The 23,056-nt window shown below is 50.1% G+C and overlaps 1 protein-coding gene across 2 annotated transcripts in view; it reads right to left on the bottom strand.

The window, feature by feature from the left end:
- Nucleotides 1-2,344: 2,344 nt before the first annotated feature.
- ZC3H7B (zinc finger CCCH-type containing 7B) overlaps nt 2,345-23,056 on the bottom strand; it is a 48,650-nt gene continuing 27,938 nt past the window's right edge. For both annotated transcript variants that reach the window (XM_010561626.1, XM_010561546.1), the window contains exons 15-23: nt 20,341-20,441; nt 19,474-19,655; nt 15,642-15,727; nt 9,993-10,126; nt 8,626-8,731; nt 7,173-7,281; nt 5,303-5,436; nt 4,335-4,498; nt 2,345-3,544 (exon numbers count right to left, since the gene is read on the bottom strand). In XM_010561626.1, the coding sequence (XP_010559928.1) occupies nt 3,352-3,544; nt 4,335-4,498; nt 5,303-5,436; nt 7,173-7,281; nt 8,626-8,731; nt 9,993-10,126; nt 15,642-15,727; nt 19,474-19,655; nt 20,341-20,441 (1,209 nt within the window). In that variant the 3' untranslated portion in view covers nt 2,345-3,351. The remainder of the gene's footprint in view (nt 3,545-4,334; nt 4,499-5,302; nt 5,437-7,172; nt 7,282-8,625; nt 8,732-9,992; nt 10,127-15,641; nt 15,728-19,473; nt 19,656-20,340; nt 20,442-23,056) is intronic.

Here is a 23,056-nt window from a genome sequence, read left to right on the forward strand (position 1 = left end):
CTCATGTGAATGAAGAAAAGAGAGAGTTATCACAGGGTCTTGTGAACGCACCACTAAAGCAGCCCTAGAACTTGTGGTTTATCTGTTGTAGAGCCTCGAGTGCTGAGCAGTTCTGCTGAGAGTACGTAACTTGCCGAAGAAAACCCTCTTTGGCTTGATAAAGCGAGCCTGGGAAGTCAAGTGTGAAGCTTCCTGCCTTTCACAATATCCCTTTAAATAATATAAGCAAAGCCTTATCATTAAAACTTTACTCGCTAGTTAGCAGTATAATACTCTTTCACTGAGATGGGACTGCGAGGGCATCCTAGGGGGTTTCAAAAGTGTGAACAGGGAAACCTGTCCCATCTCAAAATTTATACCTACCTATATAAAACCCTCCCCTCTTTGCTATTGCCCTTTCCCTAACCCAAATAAAGTCTTCATATTTAAACTGGAGATGCTGCGTTTCCTGGCCCGAGTCCTTTTCCTTTACCCTCATTGAAAAGATTCCTTCGATACCACACACATATAATATTATATAGAGTGATATATTTAATACCTGTGTATATATGCTTCATGGGAGGGGTCACATATATACACACTAAAACAAGTCTGGTGACAAAGTACTGCAACACCACAGACCAGGTTATCATATCAGGGAAAACAAAAAGAGATACTTGACGCAACCCCCGTGACCGTGGGCCTCCCTCACCTCACGCACGCTCGCCCTCTCCCCACCTCGGCCCCAGTCTGAACCTCTGAAGCCCTGCTGAGCAGCTCAGCTCTCATCACAGAGATGGAGAGAGGGGACAGCGACCCACTCCGTAACCTAAACAAGTTATCGTATGAGAAATAACGGCGCAGCGAATGCTAGAGTCACACGAGAGATGCAGGTTTGTTTTAAACAGAAAAAACACATTCCAATGTTCCCCGATCCAGAGTTGCTTCCTTGGCGACTGCCCAAGAAGAGCAGAACAAGATAACCCAGGAGCTGAAGCCTACCTCCTCTCCCGCCTCTCTGTTTATAAAGTTGACCAGTTGAGCACAAGGAGCGCCAGGAGAAGGTACAATCTGGACAGCTACAGCAAAGGGCAGAGGAGAAAATACAGCACCTGACCACTCAAAAACTGCCATGTCTGATATTGCATTGGTCACTCTCTTTCCCCATAGCACTACGGATCCTTCCCCATCTTGTCCTTCTCCCCTCACGTGGGCAGAGATAGAAATAACCACTGCCACCTTCTCCCAATAAGCCACCCGTGTATCATCAGATGTCAGGGTCCTGGCCCCTTCCAGGCCAGATCTCAAGGTGCTGTACAGCTAGGAAGGGAAGCTCATACCAAACCAGTGATTGCCATCCACATTTTAAAGGAGAGCAAAGAAGTTCAGAGGCACGTCTAGCTTACTTAGAGCACATAGTATCTCTGGAAAGACCCAAGACCAGCATGCAGCACACGCAGCTCCTGGGCCTTAACTACCCCAGTGGAGCTGATGCACCTCCCTGGAGGCTGGTTTACAAAGGTGCCAGTTGCCCCCTCAGCATCTCCTGCATTTCCACATCTCTTGTACTTCCACATCCCATCTTTCTTGAAGCTGGGAACCCCAAGGATATGGGAGCAGGGAGGGAAAAGGGGGACCCAGCAATGCCAAAGCACCAAGCAGTTTGCGGCCAGATCATATTTACCAAGGATACAGCCCTGTCAGCCCCAAGGGCTCTGAGCTTGCTGTCCTGGGAGACTCTGTATGAAAAAGACATCCCCTACGAAGGCTGGGAGGGAGATGTATTTGTGTTGGAGTGGATGGTGCCATCCATGCATGCAAAACTGCAGAGCGCAGCTGGACTGCAGAAGAGAGAAAGAGAGGGAAGCTCAGGACAGGACACACGTTTACTGCTTACAGGATGAGACCGCCAGAAAGGACAAGGCTGGCATACAGAGCAATACTGCCTCTCACTGATACCACTACAAAAGCCAAAACTCCTGGCCCAGAGCTCAGCATCACTGGTTCCCCCATCATGGTGCCCATCAGGTGGGACAGGAGCAGGCGCATGGCTGGGTCCCACTGTGCTGCTCACCCTCCACCGCGGTCCCTGCTCTGGGTCGCATCCTGGCTGCACTGCGTGTCCACAAGCTCCCTGCCCCAGCTCCGAGGAGGCGGGGGCTGGACCTCCGGTGCTGGTAAATACTCTTACAGCTGAATTCCCATCAGCAAAACATTGCCCGTGCTGCTCCATGGTGTCCTTTTAAATGGGTCCCCACCCAGTTCTGGCAGTACAGGGAAAAATGCAGGGAAAAATGCAGGGAAAAATATACTGTAAATAATCAGTAACACAGGCCATTTAAAGAGCAAGAAAGGAACCCCAATACCTCCCTCCCTCTCTTCAGGACACAAGGCAACACAGAAACACAGGCTCCTTTTGGTTACAGCCTTCCTCCTGACTGATACTGCTGCGTGGACTACAGTGACGCAGGGTGTGTCACAGTCTCCACTACACCTTCTAGATGGCTTCAGTCTTACTTGCACCATTCACACCAGCCAAAAAACCAAACCAAAGCTACCCACCCTGAATACCTGTCGCACACCGGGAAAGGCATCTAATGAGGAGTCACCAGTTTGCTTTCTGGGTACAGTCAGCTGAAACAGTCTGAAGTCACCTACAATCCAGTTCCTGCTGCTGCAAGCAGTTTTATTACTTTGCTGCTTTTAGCTATGCTCTTTATACCAGATGGCTGTTACCCTCCTCAGCACCAGTTGATGCCTCAGGGCAATATAGACAGCAGGAGCTTAAGCCTATATGTTTTAAGCTAGATCTAGTGGTTTTCCTTCTTTTGCACCTCAATCCCTAATTCTTCTGGTACTGAACTCCCAGGAGAGCAGGCCGGCTGCAGCAGCGTAAGTGGGGCTTGCTCTGCAGCACTGAGAAAAGGAGCACATGAACGTCACGGTCACCTTTTCACCAGATGTCTGGCCCTTTCTCTCAGCTTTGTCCTCTGGACCTCTGCAGCCACACTCCGAACTGAAAGGCTGGAGAATGGCACAAGGAGGAATTCTCCAATTTGCAGCCCAGTACAGATTGGATTCATTCCTCTGAATGAAGGACAGCGAAAACAAAAAGATGGAGAGGAAGGAGAATTTGGGGGAAAGAAGAGTGAGAAGATGGATCACAAACTCAGTGAGCATGGTGTTTGCTGGCCAAGAAGAATCAAATTCACTATTTCATTCACCACTAATAAATCATTGTCTCATAATCTTAAAACAAAAGAAAAGAAAAAGTTCTCTTTGCGAGACACAGATCTCGCTCTCCCTGCTACTGCCACTCTCGGAAAACCCACCCCACGTTTCTCCAGCCGACAGGCTCCCACCCACCCCTTACTATACGTCATCGCGCAATAGGAAGTTGTATTTCCCAAAGTCGTCATCCCTGGGGCAGAGCAGCATGTCCTTGCGGGCTTTGGCCAGTTTCTGTTTCAGCACCTCCCTCCGGTCTAGCCACTCCGTCAGCTCGTCCTGGCCATGGGCGTAGCGACACTCCTCTCCTTCGGGGCAGGCCTTGCTCTTCTGGAACCTGCCGGCACAAGGAGCACGATCAGGAAGGCACCCCCAGGACAGAGTTTCGAGCTCCCCATCTGGGATACTTGGTTGGGGCCCACCGACACATGCTGCGAACTCTCCTTTCTAAGGGTGAAGTGATTCTCCTACAAACCCACATGCAGCTGGGGAAGGCAACGTGGAGGCTGGGCGCAGAAACAGAGCCGTGGACAGAGCGATGTCTATGAGGGGATTTAGTGAACAGAACAAAACAACGTGAACTGGAACGGGACCAGCAGGGATGAAGAGAAACCACCACACAAGAGAGGAAATCTCAGGTAACAGCCGCGAGAGACAGACCCTTCTCTCTAACCAAAATGGCATTTCTAACCATCACAAGCCTCCTGAAGACACCTCAAGGTGCTGATTCAGAGGGTGTGAGACATTCAAACCATTTAATAAAGCACGTGGGATTCCCCCAAGCATCAGGACAAGCAGACTGTTCAGCAGCCTGAGAGCTGAGAGCATCCTGGCCATGGATAGCACAGGTGCAGACATGAAGCTCACTCTCCTTTTCTAAAGATACGTGCTCGGGAATGTATTTTTACCACTCAGTAGTGTGGCTGAGCACCTCTGGGATCCAACAGCAGCCTCACCATTACCCAAACCTGTCAGCTTGTCCCACTCCTGCAACCAGAAGTCCCTGGGGACTCTGTGAGAGGAGGAGGACATGGTGAAGGAGGAGGAGGAGGAGGGATGATAGAGGCCCTGGGCCTGCTGCCCTGTCCCTGCAGCAGCAGCACAGGAGGGAGACAAGGCAACGGTACCTTTCGCAGAGCCGGAATTCGCCCATGGGGAAGCGGTAGCTCCAGCAGCTGGAGTCACTGTCCGAGGTGAAGACCTTCTCTTTGTGCTTCTCCGACTGGATGTGCTGCTGCCATTGCTTCTTGCTGTTGCTGTTCTTCCCGCAGAGCCAGCAGTGGTAACCCATCTAACCGGTGCAGACAGGGCAAAGGGCCAGTCAGTGCATTAACAGTCACCCCCATCAGCCTTCCCTGTGCTGACACTGCCTCTCCCCCTCTCTTTCCAGAGCATCCTGGAAGCTCCACTCAGTCTACGACCTCCTGCACTTCCCTGCCACGTCATCTTTAGGGCATCGTGCTGCCACTAAGGGGAAGCAGAGGAGATGCTCTGTTGAGGTTTACCTATAACTCAAACGGGCTCAGAGAACAGGACAGCTCAGTTCACTGACGTGGTCCCCCTGCCCCTGCTCACGGCCCAGGTGGGGTCTGATTGCAAGGCCCCCAGGTGCACAGGCGAGGCAGGACTCTGCAGGAGAAGAAACTCTTAGACCAGCCACCACCCCTGGGCTAAGGGGACACATCTGCCTCTAGTGTTCCCAGGCCTCTGTGCTCCAGACCCAGCTCTTCTCCAACCTTCTCCCTCTTTTCTGACAGGCCATCAATGGCTTTGCCAGCTTTCCCAGGAGCAGGCAGGAAGCAGGGGAGAGGCTGAGCCCACGCAAAAGGGAACCTAAGGTAGACTCTTACTGAATCGAGGATTAACAGAAAAGCCATTGCAGAGCCTTGCTGACCCCAGGTCAATCCCTTCCCGCCTCATCTGTGCTGCCCTGGTTGTGCTGCTCCAAACTGTCCATCTAACCTACATTAGCACGGGCTCTTTCCCACAAGAGCAGGCAGTCCCTGCTAGCTCACACCTGGAGCACGGGAGAGAGGTGGGCTGTCAGCACCAAGGAGGAGGAGGAGGCATAAAGGACAAGAGAGCAGCTGATTACCATGATGTCAGCATAGTCGGTGGGCATCTGGATCTGTTTCTCCCCTTCTCGCGAGGTGAGCGGCGTCCCCTCTCCAGGCTTCCCAGGATTGTGTTTCTTTAGCCACATGTCATAGGTCTGCTGCATATCTAGTACTGCATAAAGGCGACCCGTGAAGTCACTCAGACAACCTCCCGCACTGTGCGCTAACTACGAGAAAAGGACGAACGCTGGGGCAGCCCTTCCCTCCCCTCTCCAGTGCAGCAGCAGCTGCCATCAGACTGCAGACCTGTGCTCGGGAGGCCCAATGTCGCTTGCCCAGATGAGAGCCCCGGGGAGAGGAACCAAATTCACACCACACCTCCTGGCATGGGGGGTCTCTTCTATGACTCAAGGGGCAACTGCGACGGCAGCTACACCAAGTATTCAGGAAGAAGGGAAAGTGCCCCAAGATCTCCGTGGACTTCACCCCACAAGGTAATTCTCCATCGGGCCTCATTCTGCTTGACCTCAGCAGATATCTCACTCCAGCCAGGGAGCTAAGGCAGGGGCTGGATTCAGATCCGTCCCCTCCCTCCAAGCCTCAGCTTCATCCTCAGCACTCGAGAGGGAGGAGAGCCCTTAAGCAAGCTGGCCACAGGAAGCACTGGGGAGGGGAGGAAGACCTAATGATAGCCTGCTCCAAGTTCAAAACCTGTCCAGAGGAGCGCAGTCGATGTCTCTTGGTGCTTGTGGTTTAAAACCAACTCAGCATACTAGTGGGAAGGGAAATTTTGGGCAGAAGCTTTGACTGCACATCTGTCTTTCCAAGATCAGCTCCTGAGAGCAGCAATGGAAACATAAATGTTTGCAGACACTGATGTGATGCTGTAAGTGCGATGTGTTAGTGATTTACTCCTCACTAAATGGGTAATTGAGGAACTCAAGGCAGTTGGGGATAATGAATGCAAATTCCCCCAAACTGAAACAACGCTGTCATTTGAAGATTCACCTTCGTGTTTGAGCAAACACACCCAGACTGGTCTGATGTGCTTTAAACGCCTCAGCAACAAAATGAGTTGAACTGTAACAACTAACAGCGTTCGGCCCAGCAGAGAGAAAGACCCTCCATCCAAGCACAAAGACCGAACAAATTCAGGCCAGGCCTGAAACCCTTCAGGCTTTCCAGCATCTCCCAACACAACTAGCTGAGCACCTGGACAACTGGGCCTTGCAAAGAGCTTGCTGTTGGCCTGAAAAAACAAGGATTGCTGCCAGAGAGCTGGCAGTCCAAGTCATGGGCAACCACCCAGCTTTCCCCCAAAAGGTAAGCTGGGAGCCTGCATAATTAATTCCAGATAAGCTCCTCCACACAAGTACCACCCAACAATATTCTCATTCAGGATCTCAAATTCACCCCTTTCAATACAATGCCATGAGCAGGGAGTGCCACAGCCCAGGAGCAGGGGATATGAGCAGAAATGGGCAAGAAAGCCAAGGCAGATAAAAGACAGACAAGAAAGATACAGGAGCAGCTACAGGTCAGGACTGGTTCTTGGGCAGAGCTCCACACGGAGCCAGGCCTGGGACAGTACGGCAACTGGACGGACAGCACAGGGTGGACTCAAAGAGCTGCAGAAAGGGAGGGCAGCAATAGAGCAGTGCAAGACACGGGACCAACGTGCACTAGCCCCAGAGTGAGGGACTCAAGATATACGTGCATGTTTAACAAAATAGCAGCTCTAAATTACTGTAGACAGACCTGCCCCATAATCCAGTCTAAGCTCATGGTACCAGATCCGCACAGCTCCATCTCTGTTGTCAAGAGTAGGTCTTAAGAGAACCTGCATCCACTGCCCAAATGTCCTCTTCCCTCTCCCCAACCTCTCTGGCCCATGTTTCCCCCACTCACTTTTATTTTCCTTCATGAAGGTCCACATGTCTCTCTCCTCAGGACTGTGGGCGAAGGAGCAGTTGCCCACATACTGGCATTTCCTGCCATTTTGTGCATGGATACACAACTGTTAAAAGACAGAGCAAAATTTAGTATCTGCGCAAACACTCCTTGCTAGACCGCAAAGTGGGTTTTCAGCTGGGACATTATATTGCACACAGGAGAGGTCGCAAACAGGACACTTCACACGTCATTAACTCATGCTTCTTTTCCTCAAGCTCCTGATGACACAAAGGGTACGTTTTCCCTATAAACATGCAGGCAGCTCCATTCAGCACCTGGCCTCTCTCTCGTTGACATTTCCATAGGCAACTGGGTGCAGCTTCGCTTAGCACTGGCCCTGGGGGAGAGCACAGGGAGCAACCTGGATCGACCCAACAGTGTCTCCTGCTGGTCACGTTGCTGGTCCCCAAAGGTGACTCATTCTCCAGCCATCTCCAAGCAGGTGAAGAGTGGCCTTACCGGTTGCTTAGACCACCACACTCGCGCGTACACAACTTGACCTCCCAGCTACCAAGTCCTGCCAGCAGAAGAGGACAGCAGTGTGGAGACCAGCTGGCCCACACAAACTGGGGAGAAGAGATGACGCTGTTCCTCTCTGGCTGGGGTTGGGTGGAGCTCAGGAACGCACATGCTCGTATGGCAACCTGCTTTGCTGCACAATCTGCGACTCACCTGCTGGCCTCGTCTCCTACTGCAGCAGCTGTAAATAACTCTTGCTCCCCTCCCCAGCTTCTAGCAACTGGCCTGCAACTGGAGAGCACTCAAGGCCTCACACGTGGCCTTGTGCTTGCCCATGGAGTAAAGGGCAGCAGATCCCATAGGGTAGGGGGAGAGGAGCTTCCTCCTTTCAGGGAGAAAGGAAAGGAGAGAGAGAGAGAAACTATCAGTCGCCATATTCAAGGCTGGGGTTGGAGGTTGGATAGCTGCAGTTTTCCCCTCACAGCACGTGGCTTTTTAGCTGAATTCTTAGTTTTGCTTTCAAAACACATCGTGAGCACATTTCACAATCTACAGCAGCACAGCCACAGCAAAGGCAGGGACAGGCTTCTCCCAAGCGCTCCATCTCACCTCTCACCCACATTGAGAAACGCTGACCTAAGGGGAGACTTAAATCTCATTCCCAAACCCTGTGCCAGCCCCTTCTTGAGAGAGTGACTGCATTAACAGCAACGTCAGAAACTCGCATACATGTGTAGAGTGGTTTAAAGGGGTGCTGCTCCTTTTCCTGCTCCACTCTTTTGCTGGATGTGTTTCAGATCTTGCTGCCATCAGTCTGTCCTTGCCTCCCACCTCAGCCAACACGTGCCTGCCTCCCTGCCAGGTCTACAAGGGACCAGCCCTCAAAACACTGCACCACGGTGGGAGGGAAGGGGAATGGGCACCTGGCTGTGCCAGGCATAGGGCTTACATCATATTGTTGCGGGAAGTTGCGGATGGAAGGCAGTGGTCGGACAGACACCCACTTCTTCTTTGCTTTGGACATCACCAGCAGGACGCGACGTTCCTTCGTCCAACTAAAGAAGAGAGAATAAATCAAGAGAGGCAAAAGGAAGAGCAGAACAAGGTTTTGTTTTCCTCAGAGACCCCTAAATATTGAGAGATGACCAGATTCTCCAGTCCAGCTTGTCCCTGCACTATCCGGCTGCTCTTAGACATATTACATCTGTGACATAGAAGCCACAAGAAAGGTGTTTTAGGAGGATTTCTCCCTGTACTTATCACATATTTCCTGGGGTATCTCTTCTCATAAAGCCACAAAAGTCTCCCCCAAGTCTCATATGGCATCACCATGGATTACTAAACAGCTACATTCCACCCTTCGACACAGCCAATGCTTGTGCAATCAGATCCATGAAAAACGTCTGGGAATATTTTCTGCTTGAAAGGTGCAGTAGAAATGCAAGTCATTACAAGCACTGTCTTATGCACAGGTGCCAGGAAGTATTAATTCTGCGGCTCCAGCAAGTGATCACCAGGAGATACCCTGAGCAAAACCCCCAGCTCTGTTCAGCAGCTGCACGGAGAGGTGTTATCCTTCCCCTTCCAGGAAGTGATCCTCACCTGCTCACTTCCTCCAGCAACTGCTGCTTCTGTCTCTTTTTCATCAAAGGTCTTACATTTGCAGTAGGATGCTGGACTGTTCCCATGACACAAGCCAAAAAGGCAGCGAAATCCTATAAACCCTTCCATCCTATCCTGCCAGGCTGCCTGGGTGAGAGGTGCCACAGTTCCCGTGACTTCCCAGCTGATATTCGTCTTCTATCACACTGAACATGCTTACAGGCCCCAAGGAGCCAGGAGGTGCAAATGGACAAGACGTGTGTCAGAGAAGAGCAACCAAAGCAATAAAAAAGCCAAGGAAACTAATTTAAAAGGAAGCAGAATACCTTGAATCACTGCTAATAGTGACCTGACAGACATCTGCAAACAGCTAGGAGTATAAACAAGTGCAGAGGAGAACTATCTTAGTGATCTTGCTAAGAAGAAATGATAGCAACTGGGAAAAAAGGGAACTGTGGGAGCTGGACTGCATGCACCAGGAGTAACAGTCTGCACAATGCTGGCAGCAAATACAAACAGTAAAGAAGAGAGCTGGAAACTGGAAAACAGCTATCTGCAATGCTTCCTATAGTGACAAACACCCCAAGCAGTGAGAGGCTGCTAGGAGACCTTACAGCTTCTTCCAAAGAAGCCAAATGAAGCCCTGGAGGAGGTAAGAGGAGAAATTCCTGCCCTTGAGGAGGGGTGGGGGAGAGAGAAGGTTGCATTGCTCACCAGTGGCGGGCTTTGGCACTACAGTACTTGAGGTCTTTATCTGGCTCCACCAGCTGCCCGTTCCTCCAGCACTGGCCACACACAAATTTCATCTGGAGGTCAAAGGTGCTTGACGTGGGAGCCCGGGGAGAAGCCTGGGGAAGAGAACCACAACCTCAGGCAAACAGAGCCAAAATGCACCCCCCAAACTGCCACGGAGATGCTGGTGGCTCCCCGCACACCTGCGTGCCAGCGACAAGCCAGAATAAATCAGAGACAGTCCAGCTCTTCTTTGCCAGCATCAGCTGGTGGCCCGTCGAGATACCAGACAGGAGCAAAACCACCACTTGCTTCAGCATGATTTCCTGGGCTTTGACGTCTGGCCAAAAGCACAGCCAGCCTGGCAGCTTCAAGCACTGACCAGGCCTGGCTGCAAAACCCCTGCAGCGTATCTCCATGTACAGGCAAGCTCTGCAAGACCTGCCCCAGCGCTTAATCCCCGCTTCCCCACAGGGAGGGCAATCCACGTCCCCCTTGCTACCCATGGGGGGGAGCTCAGTCGCGCAGCCAAGAGAGCCCCCTTGGGAGGGGGCCAGGCTGTGCCACAGCACAGGACCCACCACTCCAGCTTTTGGACCAAGAGGCTCATGTCGTGTCTAGCATTTGACGCACTGAAGTCCGAGCTGGGTCCTCTTCTTAATACCCTTCAAAGCCATTTCTGGGCAGGTTTCCACCCCTCACAGTTCCTTTGCACTAAGCCTCACAGGCAGTTAATCATCATCTCTGGACAGAGGTACAACTGCCAAGGCACATATTTCATATCCTCTCAGCTGCTTAACTTCATTGGCCTTCTACCTGTCTCCTTGAGAAGGCTCTTTTGGGATTATGACTAACATATTGTGGAGGGGGGGGGGAAATGGAGCCAGTCCCATATCACTGCTGCCTTGTGTTTTCTGGGCAAATATCTGGAAAGGTGTTTACATTTTGTATCACCACTGGAAGACATGAGGCTGGTGTCTCCGTTCATTTCCGAACCAAAGAGCAAACCTGACTGGACACCAGTGGCCCCGGGCCCGGGAGTATGTGAGGGCACAAAGCAAGAACCTAAAAGAACACCCTGGTCATCGAGCCAACCATGAAGCACAAAGGTCCCATACCAGTAGAACTGTTCTCTGACTGCTAATCTTCCCAGCTGCCGTGCTTTGACTTCTAACCCTGAGCATCTAGTAAGGAGCAGACAGGCAAACCTTGTCCCCAAGGAGCAGGCTTCTGCTGGCAATTGATTAGCACTAGTGTGGACCCTATGCGCATCCCTTGGCAAAGGGAAAACAGCAAGCACAGGTGGTGCAGATTCAAAGCATCTCCCAGGAAACGCCACATAAGCTATCAACTACCACTCTGCGTCCTCCAGACCCAGTCTTTTGGAGAAGCAGAGTTGACATACAAAGGGTCCTCCATCGCTGTGAAAAGCTGACCAGAGAGCTGACCTTTGTCTGTGCTGACTACAAGAGGTCATCACTGCTCTGGATGTCCCAGAAAAAGACCCTTCCAGAGAACCATCACCTCTCTTGAAAAGCAGCAGCGATTCTGGCCTACTCGCCTGCAGGACAGCCTTTCTGGTGGCATCCAGCTCATGACTTGTTCATCTGTCAGCTTTCACCAGTGCTGGTGACCACCAGGAACACATCAAAGCGGCCAGCTGCAGGATGAGCAGGGTTGAGACCTGAGATATCACAGCAGGCAGTAAGGTGCCTCCCTCTCAGATGTGTGGCCTTTGAACAGTAGTTTTAATCTCCACTTGGTCTCAAAAGAAATTACACTAGAGCTCTCCACTGACCTACCAAACCTACAGGCCTAAGGTAACACAATGGCTCTGCCGGCATGTTCTCCTTTATCAGCCCCATGCTATCTGCCATATAATCCTCCAGGCGACAGATCTCTCAGCACAGCCAGGAAGCTTGGCTCAAATCTACTGACCCAGCAAAAATAAAAATTGAGTGGCTCCAGAAGGCACAATAGATCAGAGATAAAGAAAGAAAATATTTCTCAGGTAATTTGGGTGATCTGGGCTGCTTTTTCCACAAATTCTTAACCAAAAGAAGCCCTGTGCATTTCCTCATCAGTCATGCAAACCGCTGGTCAATCCAGTGGGCATGTATGCTCCCAGGGGATTGGGAGCCAAGAAAAAAATCAAAGCTGCTGCTGTTGCTGCTACATGACTGTATTTGTAAAGGCAAGACACATACCTGGCAGGCTGCTGATAACCAACAGTGTGGAAATTAGCATCACATGAGGCTCTAGCAGATGAAGCCAGGCGAAATTGCCTCGAGCTGTGGCACCACCCCTTGCTATGAAGCCAGACAATATAGTGTTAGCTATGCACCATGGCAACCAAATAAATAAAAATCTTTGGCATGACAGCTCTCCACTTCAGGCTTTGCAGAAAGCAACAGCCCCAGCACGGCCACTCCTGTCTCGCAACTTCAGGAACCCCTCTCAGCGATACTGAAATGCTCTCTGGAGGAGCCACATGCCTTGGGGGACTGTATGAGGAGCCCAGGTTACTCAGCCACTCAACCGAGTGAGCTGTACTTAGGTGCAAGTAGCCCTTATTAGACACTTCCCTCTCCATGCTTAAATTGCTAATTCTGCAGCCAGTTTTTATGGGGGTTCTGCAGCTGGCTAGTGGAGTAAAAACAGAATTGCCCTCAAAAAACAGAAAAAATGAGGGCTAAACCCCCTCAATTCCTAGGGATGTGATGGGAGGACACCCAGCTACCTACAACAATCTCTCCTGCTGACTGCATCTTCAATCTGCAGCCACTGGGTCTACTCCTACAGCAGCCTCTACGGGGCCAAACTTGTGGGGCCAAGTGTGAGATCCCTGGCAGGTGTTTAGCAAGTAGTGTATCTTCACCTTCCACTTCTTGCTAAGTCTCCTGACCTGCATTGTCACAGCTGCTGGGTCCCTGTATGCTGCCTGCCTCTTTTTTGCACGACTGGATGGCCCCAGGCACTGAGTCCAACTGGCAGCTGTGACAAAACTGCAGCAAAATCCCTGGGAGCGACTTTGCTTCCGCTGACCAGAGGGCACCGGGCTGAGCATGGATCACACGGGATGGGGGGAAGGAGGGGTCTGCTTTTACAGCACTCCTGAGAAGTTGTCTTTGCCAGGCAGCCAACTTCGAAAGCTGGAAGGATGCTGAGAAAACTCTGAGTCATGTTAGCCTGCTTGGATGGGAGAAAATAATGGCAAAAGTAAACATCTCTCAACAGCTATGTTAGTCCTGCCCCCGGGGTCTTCGGCAGCAAGCCAGTGTCTCATCCCGGAGCACAGCCCTCTGGCTGAGTACGTGCTGATGCCAAAGCCACGGTTTGCTATTGCAAACACATGTGTCTGACTGCCTTTGTCTCCCTGCACAGTGCCAGTGCCAGGCTGCCAATCCCTACAGACAACTGATGGTGCCGCTGGTAGGCACTTTCTGACTGTACCAACAAGGCTGCTGCTTCGCCTCCGCACAAATTGATGCCCTGGAAGGGTGGAGTGCAGTCCAGCTCTGTGACAGGTATTTGTGGGGCACAACCAGACTTTGTCATTGGCCATCAGCCCTAACACTGCCCATAGGGCCCAGAAACTGTAGCTCTCTGCCCATCCCCTGACAGCTGATGTAGCAGGCGCCAGCATTTCTCTTCCTGATCCTCTGCCCCCTGCAAACCCCAAGAGCCAGAAATTAAACCCTCACTCAGCATCCAGATCCCACGTGCTTCAGAGGACATGGTCTGACCATGCCCGCTGAACAACTTGTCCTTCCAACAGCAGCACCTCCAGACAAAGGTGAATTTGAAGCTGCAAGGCTTACAGGAAAACATTTGTCTTTTTTTATCCCCAGATTATGCACAGAGAATGGCAAGACAGAGCTTTCTGGAAAATGCAGGCAGGTCCATAGCAGGCAGGACAGAACCAGGCACTAGACTTCACTCTCGCTGGGGCAGGGATTGCTGATATAAATCCAACTACTGTCACAAACTGACAAATTCACACTTCGTTTCCTCCACTGTAGAGATGCACGCAGCTGCCTCTGTCCCCACACCCGGTAGAAATAGATCATAGCCAGCTCTGTCTGCAGGGACCGTTCAGATCATCCAGGCTCAGTTCTCATATACTACAGGCTGTAGAAACCCATCCTCTCAGCTTCCGGAGAGGCTAGAACATACTCCTTAAGCAAGTCAGACAGCTTTGGGAACTAGAGACCTTAGTTACTCTGGACTGCTGCTTCCCGTTCCTCTCCCCCAACCATTTCAGACCACAACAGCAGAACAGGCCAGACAGGTATGTTGCCAAGCATCTCCTCAAAGATGACTCCATCTCATGCAGCATAGCAAGTACATAGGTGGACACAGAGCCCACTGCAAGTATCAATGCAGTCACCTGCATCTTTCCTGTTGGGCTAACCCATGCCAGTCAGACCTGCTTTTCCCCAGCATCTGTGCCCTACAGCCTTCAGAACACTTCTGCTGGCCCATAACCTAGCCAAAAGAAGCTGCTACACACCATGTGAGTGACTCAGATCCCCTTCCTATAAAACACCTCCTCTGCGGGGTGCTCCCAGGCTGCACTCAGTGCTGGTCTCTGCAGAGGGACTCCTAGGTGAGAGGTCCCAAACCAAACTGAAGCACCCTTGCTCCGACAGTAAAGCACAAGCCAAGGGGTGGTGAGCTCAGGCCTCCACAAGGGGAAAGCAAGCTGTCAAGTGGGAACAAAAAGGATTCACAATACTTTCCCCACCATTTTGCAGAGGAGGGAATTGGCCCTACACCCGAGAGCTTGCTAGGAGGCATGAAGCTTCTCATCTCATCAGACGTATCTTCTGAAAGTAATTAAAGAATAAAAACCTCCCTGTTCTAATGGCAAAACTGCTCTAGTTCAGCCTCAGGGCTGGGCTGGGAATCGTCCACTGGGTGGGCTCTGCTCCTACACTGCAGAACACCCCCTTGGTGGAAAAAAAAGGAAAAGGCAGCACCACCTGTAGCCAACAGGTTCGAAGAAAGTAAACAAAGAGGTGCCCTTTGCTTATAACACACCTCTCCAGAGAAAGCTCTTGGCAGTGCTGGAGCGTGCAGCCAGAGGCACGTTCTCCCACACTGAGAGACTGGTGGCACAAAGAGAAGCAAAGCTCACAGCCTCCTCCTGGCAAAGCATCACTACGATCTCTGTCCAGCCTCAACAGCACCTGAACTGCAAGTTCCACCCACTCCCGCATTTAGAGCAGTCCTGTGGTTCATGAGTCATTTCTTAGAGTCCTTCAAACTGCTGTATTGTCCCTTGGCCACTGAAGGGCAGCAGGACACCTTTGGTCCCCGCTCTGTGTGGCCATGGGCCCCGAAGTCTCCCGATTTCACTAACAAGGTGTCACAGGAAGCACCATTCTCTGTGCATTGCCCTCCCTGCTCTGGCGGCTTCACTCCACCACTGAACAGAACAGATAACAATGCTGCAAAACAAGGCACAAAGCTCATCACTAGCACTGCAACCAGGAAAGCTCTCAGCTATCCTCCTCCTCAATAGCTAGCCTGGGATCTGTCAGGTACAGCAGTGGGAGGAAAAGAGAGAAAGTGCTGGAGCAGTTGGGATCAAAAACAGGCTGCAAGTGCTAGATGCACCTTACTTACCATGCTGTTGGCTGGTTTGCTGGCATGTGCCTCCATCTGCTGCCAGTACTTCTTTGATTCCTGCACGATATCTTCATGGGTCATTCCTGGGAACAAAAGGAGACAGGACTGAGCTACCCTGCTTTGGCCAAGAGAAAAGACAGGGGGAGGGGTTGCAGGACTTCCCACATTGGGGCTTAGGAACCCCTGTGTGGCTGACAGCTCCCAACAGTCCCACTGGTAATGTCAGGACATGGGTTGTGAGGGGACCTACCACAGATTGTGTTTAAGCACAGGCTAAGGAAGCTCCTCTCTCCACACAAGCCAAATGAAAAGGGAAGAGTTCAGTCTCCCGGGGTCATTCAGACCTGGCATTCTGCTCAGGCTGTCTGCAAAGGACCCAGATGCTGCCTCCAAGATGATGATTCTTGACTAGGGGTCAAGACCTTGACCAAGGCTGTCCCCCAACACCACATCAATAAATCCTACCCAAGGCCCTAAGACAATGCTTTGTTACTGTTGATCTACTGTATATTGGAGTTCTTACCACTAGCTTGGAAGATCACAGATATCCCACTGAGACATCTAGCACCTCCAAGACCCCAGAAGCTCACCTAATCCCTGCTGGAATCAATCAGCCTGTTACACACTTCAAGTTGTGGGGGCTGCCCATCAATCAATAGGCGAAGAGGAAAGTTGAAATTCAACACAGACAAACACCAAGTACAACCAAGGTAGCAAGGAAAGACTGACAGTGCAAAACCAACAAAGGAACAGCTGCTAGTATGTAACCAGCAAGGAAAGATCTGCAAGGTTTCAAGAATCAGAAATGCAACATCAGACAACAAGAAAAAGGATTGGTCCGACCTTATCTAAGGAATTAGCTCCTGACCAACTTAAGTGGTGAGGGAACAGCCCCTGCCAGCACCAACCAGCTAGATGGGTGCTACGATTCTCAGAGCACTGAACAGCAAGAGAAAAGTACCTAAGAGTAGGAGCTGTCTGGTCAATGTGAGGACTCCGTTACAAAAAAGGCCATGTTATTTAAGTGCTGTAAAGACCCAAAATAGCTGCCAAAACAAACTGAAGTGAGTATCTTGCAGTCAGCTGACTGTTGTAACAAGTGGGGTGCTGAGGATGGCCTTGATGCAGCACCCCCAGCACAGAGAGGTTGCAAAATTGCTTGCTTTGCTTTTGCCTATAGCTTGAAGTGAGGTGTTCCCCAGGCATGCCACATGGACATGATCTTTGATCTGGGAGCCAGCATGTTCCAGAACTTAAGGGCCAGCAAACACAAGTTTTCATCTCAGCTTAGGCTGTGTGTAACTTGGGCAAGTCACAGCATTCCTGACCTCAGTTTCCCCATCTGTGATTTCAGCTGTCCAGGTCCCTGCCAGACAACAATAAAGCTGTTTGTACAGGGCTTGGACAGGATGAAAAGCATTCAGGGAACTTTACCATTCTTCAAGAACATTTGCTCAGGCTTCCAAAATGGCAGCTGCTGCATAGCTGGTACTACTCCCAGATCAGAGCTGTTTGTGGATTTTCTCCTTCTTAACCATTAATCCCAGAAGAAACTGTGTAGAGTTAGAAAAACTGCAACTCCCTCTTCCGTGTCCAAGTATTCCAGGGCTGGACACAACACTGATCTGCACTTTGGGGACAAAAAATTATAAAGCTGGGGAAATCAAAGCAAAAAGTTAAGGTGCTGCACTGGACCTGTCAGAGAAAGGGCCAAAGTAGCTCCCATCTTCTCCATTCTGCACACCTGCACTGTGATCCTTGGGGTGTGGAACCAATGGCAGAAGCATATACAGCTCTTGTCAGAAAACTGAATTTCAAATTAAGTTCTTAGCAAGTGACTGCCTTCTTCCAGTCCCAGAAATCTCAACTCACTCAACAACATGGTCTAGAAATGTGGTGGTTGCAAAACCCACCCCTCCCAAATATGAAAGGATGTTTTCCAACACACCAGCTCTCCAAAGCATGAACTGTCCCAAAGAGATGATCTGGGAACTAAACAGCCCATGTGTTGATTACTTAAAACATTTCAGCACCTTTTGCAACATTGTTAGTAAGGACAAAGACTGTGATTTCCACTGACAGAAGACAGGAAGATATGTCTGTGAAAAGCCACAGTGAACAAGAAAGCAGTCCTGCCTGTCCACATTTTCAGATCTTGGGAACCTTTACTCCACCAATACAATCCTTTATCCCCATGAACAAAGCCACAAGCTCTGTAAAAGCTCAAATGGCTGTGAAATGCAACAGCCCCTTGGTTTCAAATGCAAGCTGCTATGAATGATGCCCCCTTCCTATTCTTGCCAAGCAAATGGTGCCCAAATCAAACTCTCTGCTCCAAAGCTAAAGCATTCCCAGAGAATGGCGACAACTACCTTTCATCTCTGTTTCAGTAATGAGGGCTACACTTAAGAGAGGTAATAAACTACCACTCCACTCACAAGGAAAGCACGCTCATATATACAGCCCTGCAGAAAAAAAACCAAAAAGATGATGGCTCTCCCATTGTTGGAAAAGATGGGAATAAGCACAAGGCTTACTGACCACCTCTGCAGCTAAACTGACGGCTTGTGTGCTGGTTCATCTCCTCAGCTTCCCCTTTGGAAATCACTTCTTCAAGTAAAGAAGGCAAGAAGCAAAAAAATCAATCTACCCATTTCTTCTACAGGCTGAAGAGGAAGGAATAGGGAGGGAGGAGAGGAGGGAGCAAAGAAAGTTTTTCTAAAAAAAAAAAAAACAACCCACCACCAAAAATAAACCAACCATGGGGTGGGAAAAAAGCGAGGTGCTTAAATATTAGAGTGCCCAGAGTACTATAGGCAGTACCATAAGCATGTAGGGCAGCAATAGTGGCCTACGGCTCACAGGCAACATGCTGTCTTAGAAACTCAGGTGGTGTAATTTTTTAATTTCCTGTGGCCACAAGTAAGTGAGGCCAAATGGGAAGAATCAAAGATGGCATTCGCTACAGTGTGCTACTTGTTCATCACTCTCCCTCATGAGCCAAGCCAAGGCCAAGGACTGCACTGAACTACAGAAACTAAAGAGATTGCCCCCAATTACATCAAAGAATCGTAAGAAACATCCATAACGTGCTTCCTCTCTGAAGTACTCCCATTACCAGGCTGGGTCTGGCACTAAACAAGACCCTGTGGTGAAAAAAAGATGTTGGTAGCATTGTGGGTGGACCACCATCTACTCGGTTAACAGGAGAGCAGCGAGAGAAACCCTCCAACATATCAAAGAGAGAGAGGACTGAAAGTGCCAGATGTGGCAGTGTCATTATATGAGTGACCTGAACATAATTTCTGCAATAGCCTCTTCAGAGGCATGTCATCAAAGCCTTTTTGGGAAACACCAAGTATCTTGTCATTTCCCAGTCGGTGAATTTGTTTAGAGAAACTGGAAATGCACAGCCTTCCTTTATGTAACTGCTTTGTCACCTGCGCATGCTGCCATTCTCACTGCACCAGGCACTCAGTCAGGGGCCCAACTGCTAATTAGGGTCTTGTGCAGGATTTAAGTGCAAAACCCCTCTGGGGATTCAGCCCTACCTAATAAGCATTTCAACTTATGCAGCTGGTCCTAAGGAAAAGGCTTCCTGGTCTGCAAATTACAGTAGCGCATGTAAAGAAAGGAACAAGGGCCAAATCATCTCACAGAACACCTTGGCCCTCTTTTATGTGTCCCTGAGGAGACAAAGTATATACACAAGTGAGTGACAACTTCTAGTACTCCCACATCACCCTCTTCCCCTCTCAGCTGGCCCCGGGTACACACTGGAAGAAACTCAGGTGTACACACCATCAGCCCTGCACCAAGTCACACTCACCTGAATATTGCTGCAGCAGCCAGACCTTGAGCTCGATGAAACTATGAGCGAAGTGGCAGCTGTCCTCGCGCAGGCAGCCATAACGCACTTCATGTCGGCACACGTCAAACTGGAAGTGCTCCTGGAACTGGCGGATCTTGGAGTATTTCAGGGAAGTGGAACGCACAATGTGGACCAGACACCTGCAGCCAGGCCAGAGAAACATGAAGCACCAGAGGATCAAATCTTCACTCCCTCCTCCTTATATGTGACTTTCAGACATTTGACTGGGCAGTCAAAGGACACAGAAAATCAACTCTGAGAGAGGCAGACTCCCACTGGGAAAACCAAACCCCTGCCCTCCCACCCTATCAGCCCTAGGTAGGTATTTTCAATCTCCTCAGCCCATGGGTGATGCTCTGCTTAAGTCCAGAAATCAGACACATTTCAAAACATGCAACAAAGATACCAACTCCTCTGGCTCAGCAAGTCCCTAAGTCTCAGGTTGCCAGGAACCAGAAGGGGTTGTATTACTGTGTACTTGACATGTTTCTTATGCTTGTTTTCCTAAACATTCATTACCAGCCAGTCAGAGGCAGGATCCTCAGTCAGAGGATCTTTGGTTTGACCTTTATGTAAAGGCCAAGCTGAAAGGCAAATTAAGTCAATAGGAAACTCAGGCTGACTCCAAAGGGCTTTGCTGATGCCTGAAATCCCTCAGCACCAGGAGCAAACACACAGGGTGAAACATATAGTGCTATTTATCATGCTTTGAGCTGCCCTATGATTGGAACTCACAGGGAGGAAAGAAAGAGACCAGGGCCCTGGAGCTAAACTGGCTGGACTTGTGAGAGATTGCTCCCATCAGCACAAAAAACGTTCACTCACTTGTTGTCATGGAAGCTGTGTTTGGCAGAAAGGTTGGAGCAGACAGATGGTGTATCCTTGGTCCCTTTGCTGATAATCCGGGGTTTGCTGTCAAAGCAAATCTGAGAAAAGAAGAATTAGCATGCTGGAAAAATCTTAGAGAGCAGTGAACCAGAGCCACTTCACTTAGAAGGGGAAGAAGAACCAGAGCCAGCCTATTCTAATGTTCAAAGTTGGAAGAAGCCTGCTGAAAACTTTGTGGTAGGGCTTTAAAATAAAGCAAGCACAATTTTGGAAAAGCTTCCGGACAACATTTTTTGGATTATTCTCAATAGTATTTTCCATTGTGGTTGGAAAAATTTTGGTCAGAGCCACATATTCTTTTCCAGTTAGCCAACAGAGCAAGAACAAGGGGGAAATGATGGGGAAAAATAAAAGAACAGCCAGTTCACAGCAAAGAACATGTCCCTTTACATGTACCGCTGCCAGTGTGGGGAACTCTTTGCTGCAGAGCATCAAGACGGTACAAGCCAATCCTTAACTGTCCGACTCAGTGGCTCAGCACAGACATCAAGTGGGAATTTGTTGCATTACGGGGTTCTGACTTCTTAAGTAGCTGGGGCTAAACTACAATTCAAAGCAACATCTCAACACAGACGAGGAGACAGGTAATCCCATGAGGCTGTGTGCACCTGGTTCAGCTGCAGGGGTAAGGAGGAAAACTACCTCTCCTTTCTCCTATACAGCTGCATCCACTGCTCACTGCCCTCCTTGGAGCAGGGCACTGGCTGGGACATATAGAATTACAGAATCGTTTAAGTTGGAAAAGACCTTTAAGATCACTGAGTCCAACCGTTAACCTAACACTGCCAAGTCCACCACTAAACCATGTCTCCAAGCACCACATCTACATGACTTTTAAATACCTCCAGGGATGGTGACTCCACCACTTCCCTGGGCAGCCTGTTCCAATGCTTGATAACCCTTTCGGTGAAGAAATTTTCCCTAATATCCAATCTAAACCTCCCCTGGCACAACTTGAGGCTGCTTCCTCTCATTCTATCACTTGTTACTTGGGAAAAGAGACTGCACCCCACCTCACTACAACCTCCTTTCAAGGCCTCCTTTTCTCCAGACTAAACAACCCCAGCTCCCTCAGCCACTCCTCATAAGACTTGTGCTCTAGACCCTTCACCAACTTTGTTGCCCTTCTTTAGACACGCTCCAACACCTCAACGTCTTTCTTGTAGTGAGGGTCCCAAAACTGAACACAGTATTCAAGGTGCGGCCTCACCAGTGCCGAGTACAGGAGGATGATCACTGCCCTAGTCCTGCTGGCCACACGACTTCTGACACAAGCCAAGATGCTATTGGCCTTCCTGGCCACCTGGGCACACTGCTGGCTCATATTCAGCCAGCTGTCAACCAACACCCCCAGGTCCATTTCCACCGGGCAGCTTTCCAGATGCTCTTCCCCAAGCCTGTAGCATTGCATGGGGTTATTGCGACCCAAGTGCAGGACCTGGCACTTGGCCTTGTTGAACCTCATACAATTGGCCTTGGCCCATTGATCCAGCCTGTCCAGATCCCTCTGCAGAGCCTTCCTACCCTCCAGCAGATCAACACTCCCACCCAACTTGGTGTCATCTGCAAAGTGACTGAGGGTGCCCTCGATCCCCTTATCCAGATCATTGATAAAGATATTAAACAGAACTGGCCCCAATACTGAGCCCTGCAGAACACCACTTGTGACCAGCCACCAACTGGATTTGACTCCATTCACCACCACTCTTTGGGCCCGGCCATCCAGCCAGTTTTTTACCCAGCAAAGAGCATGCCTGTCCAAGCCATGAGCAGCCAGCTTCTCCAGGAGAATGCTGGGGGAAATGGTGTCAAAGGCTTTACTAAAGTCTAGGTAGACAACATCCACAGCCTTTCACCCATCCACTAAGTGGGTGTGCCGGTTTTGGCTGGGATAGAGTTAATTTTCTTCATAGAAGCTGGTATGGGACTCCATTTTGGATTTGTGCTGAAAACAGTGTTGATAACACAGGGATGTTTTAGTTACTGCTGAGCAGTGCTTACACAGAGTCAAGGCCTTTTCTGCTTCTCACACCACCCCACCAGCAAGTAGGCTGGGGATGCACAAGGAGTTGGGAGGGGACACAGCTAGGACAGCTGTCCCAAACTGGCCAAAGGGATATTCCATACCATATGATGTCATACTCAGCATACAAAGCTGGGGGAAGGAGGAAGGGGGTACGTTTGGAGTTACGGTGTTTTGTCTTCCCAAGTCACTGTTATGCGTGATGGACCCCTGCTTTCCTGGAGATGGTTGAACACCTGCCTGTCGGTGGGAAGTGGTGAATGAACTCCCTGGTTTGCTTTGTTTGCGTGCACAGCTTTTGCTTCACCTATTAAACTGTCTTTATCTCAACCCACGAGTTTTCTCACTTTTACCCTTCTGATTCTCTCCCCCATCCCACTGTGAGGGAGATGACTGAGTGGCTGCTTTGCTGGCTAAGGTTAAACCACAACAGTGGGTCACTTTGTCATAGAATGAGATCAGGTTAGTCAAGTAGGACCTGCCTTTCATAAACCCATGCTGACTGGGCCTGATCGCATGGCTGTCCTGTACATGCTGCATGATGGCACTTAGGATGATCTGCTCTATTAACCTTCCCCAGCACCAAGGTCAGACTGACAGGTCTGTAGTTCCCTGGATCCTCCTTCTAGC

The sequence above is a fragment of the Haliaeetus leucocephalus genome, unplaced genomic scaffold (genome assembly GCF_000737465.1).
Source record: "Haliaeetus leucocephalus isolate CR32 unplaced genomic scaffold, Haliaeetus_leucocephalus-4.0 Scaffold0, whole genome shotgun sequence".
Taxonomy (NCBI): domain Eukaryota; kingdom Metazoa; phylum Chordata; class Aves; order Accipitriformes; family Accipitridae; genus Haliaeetus; species Haliaeetus leucocephalus.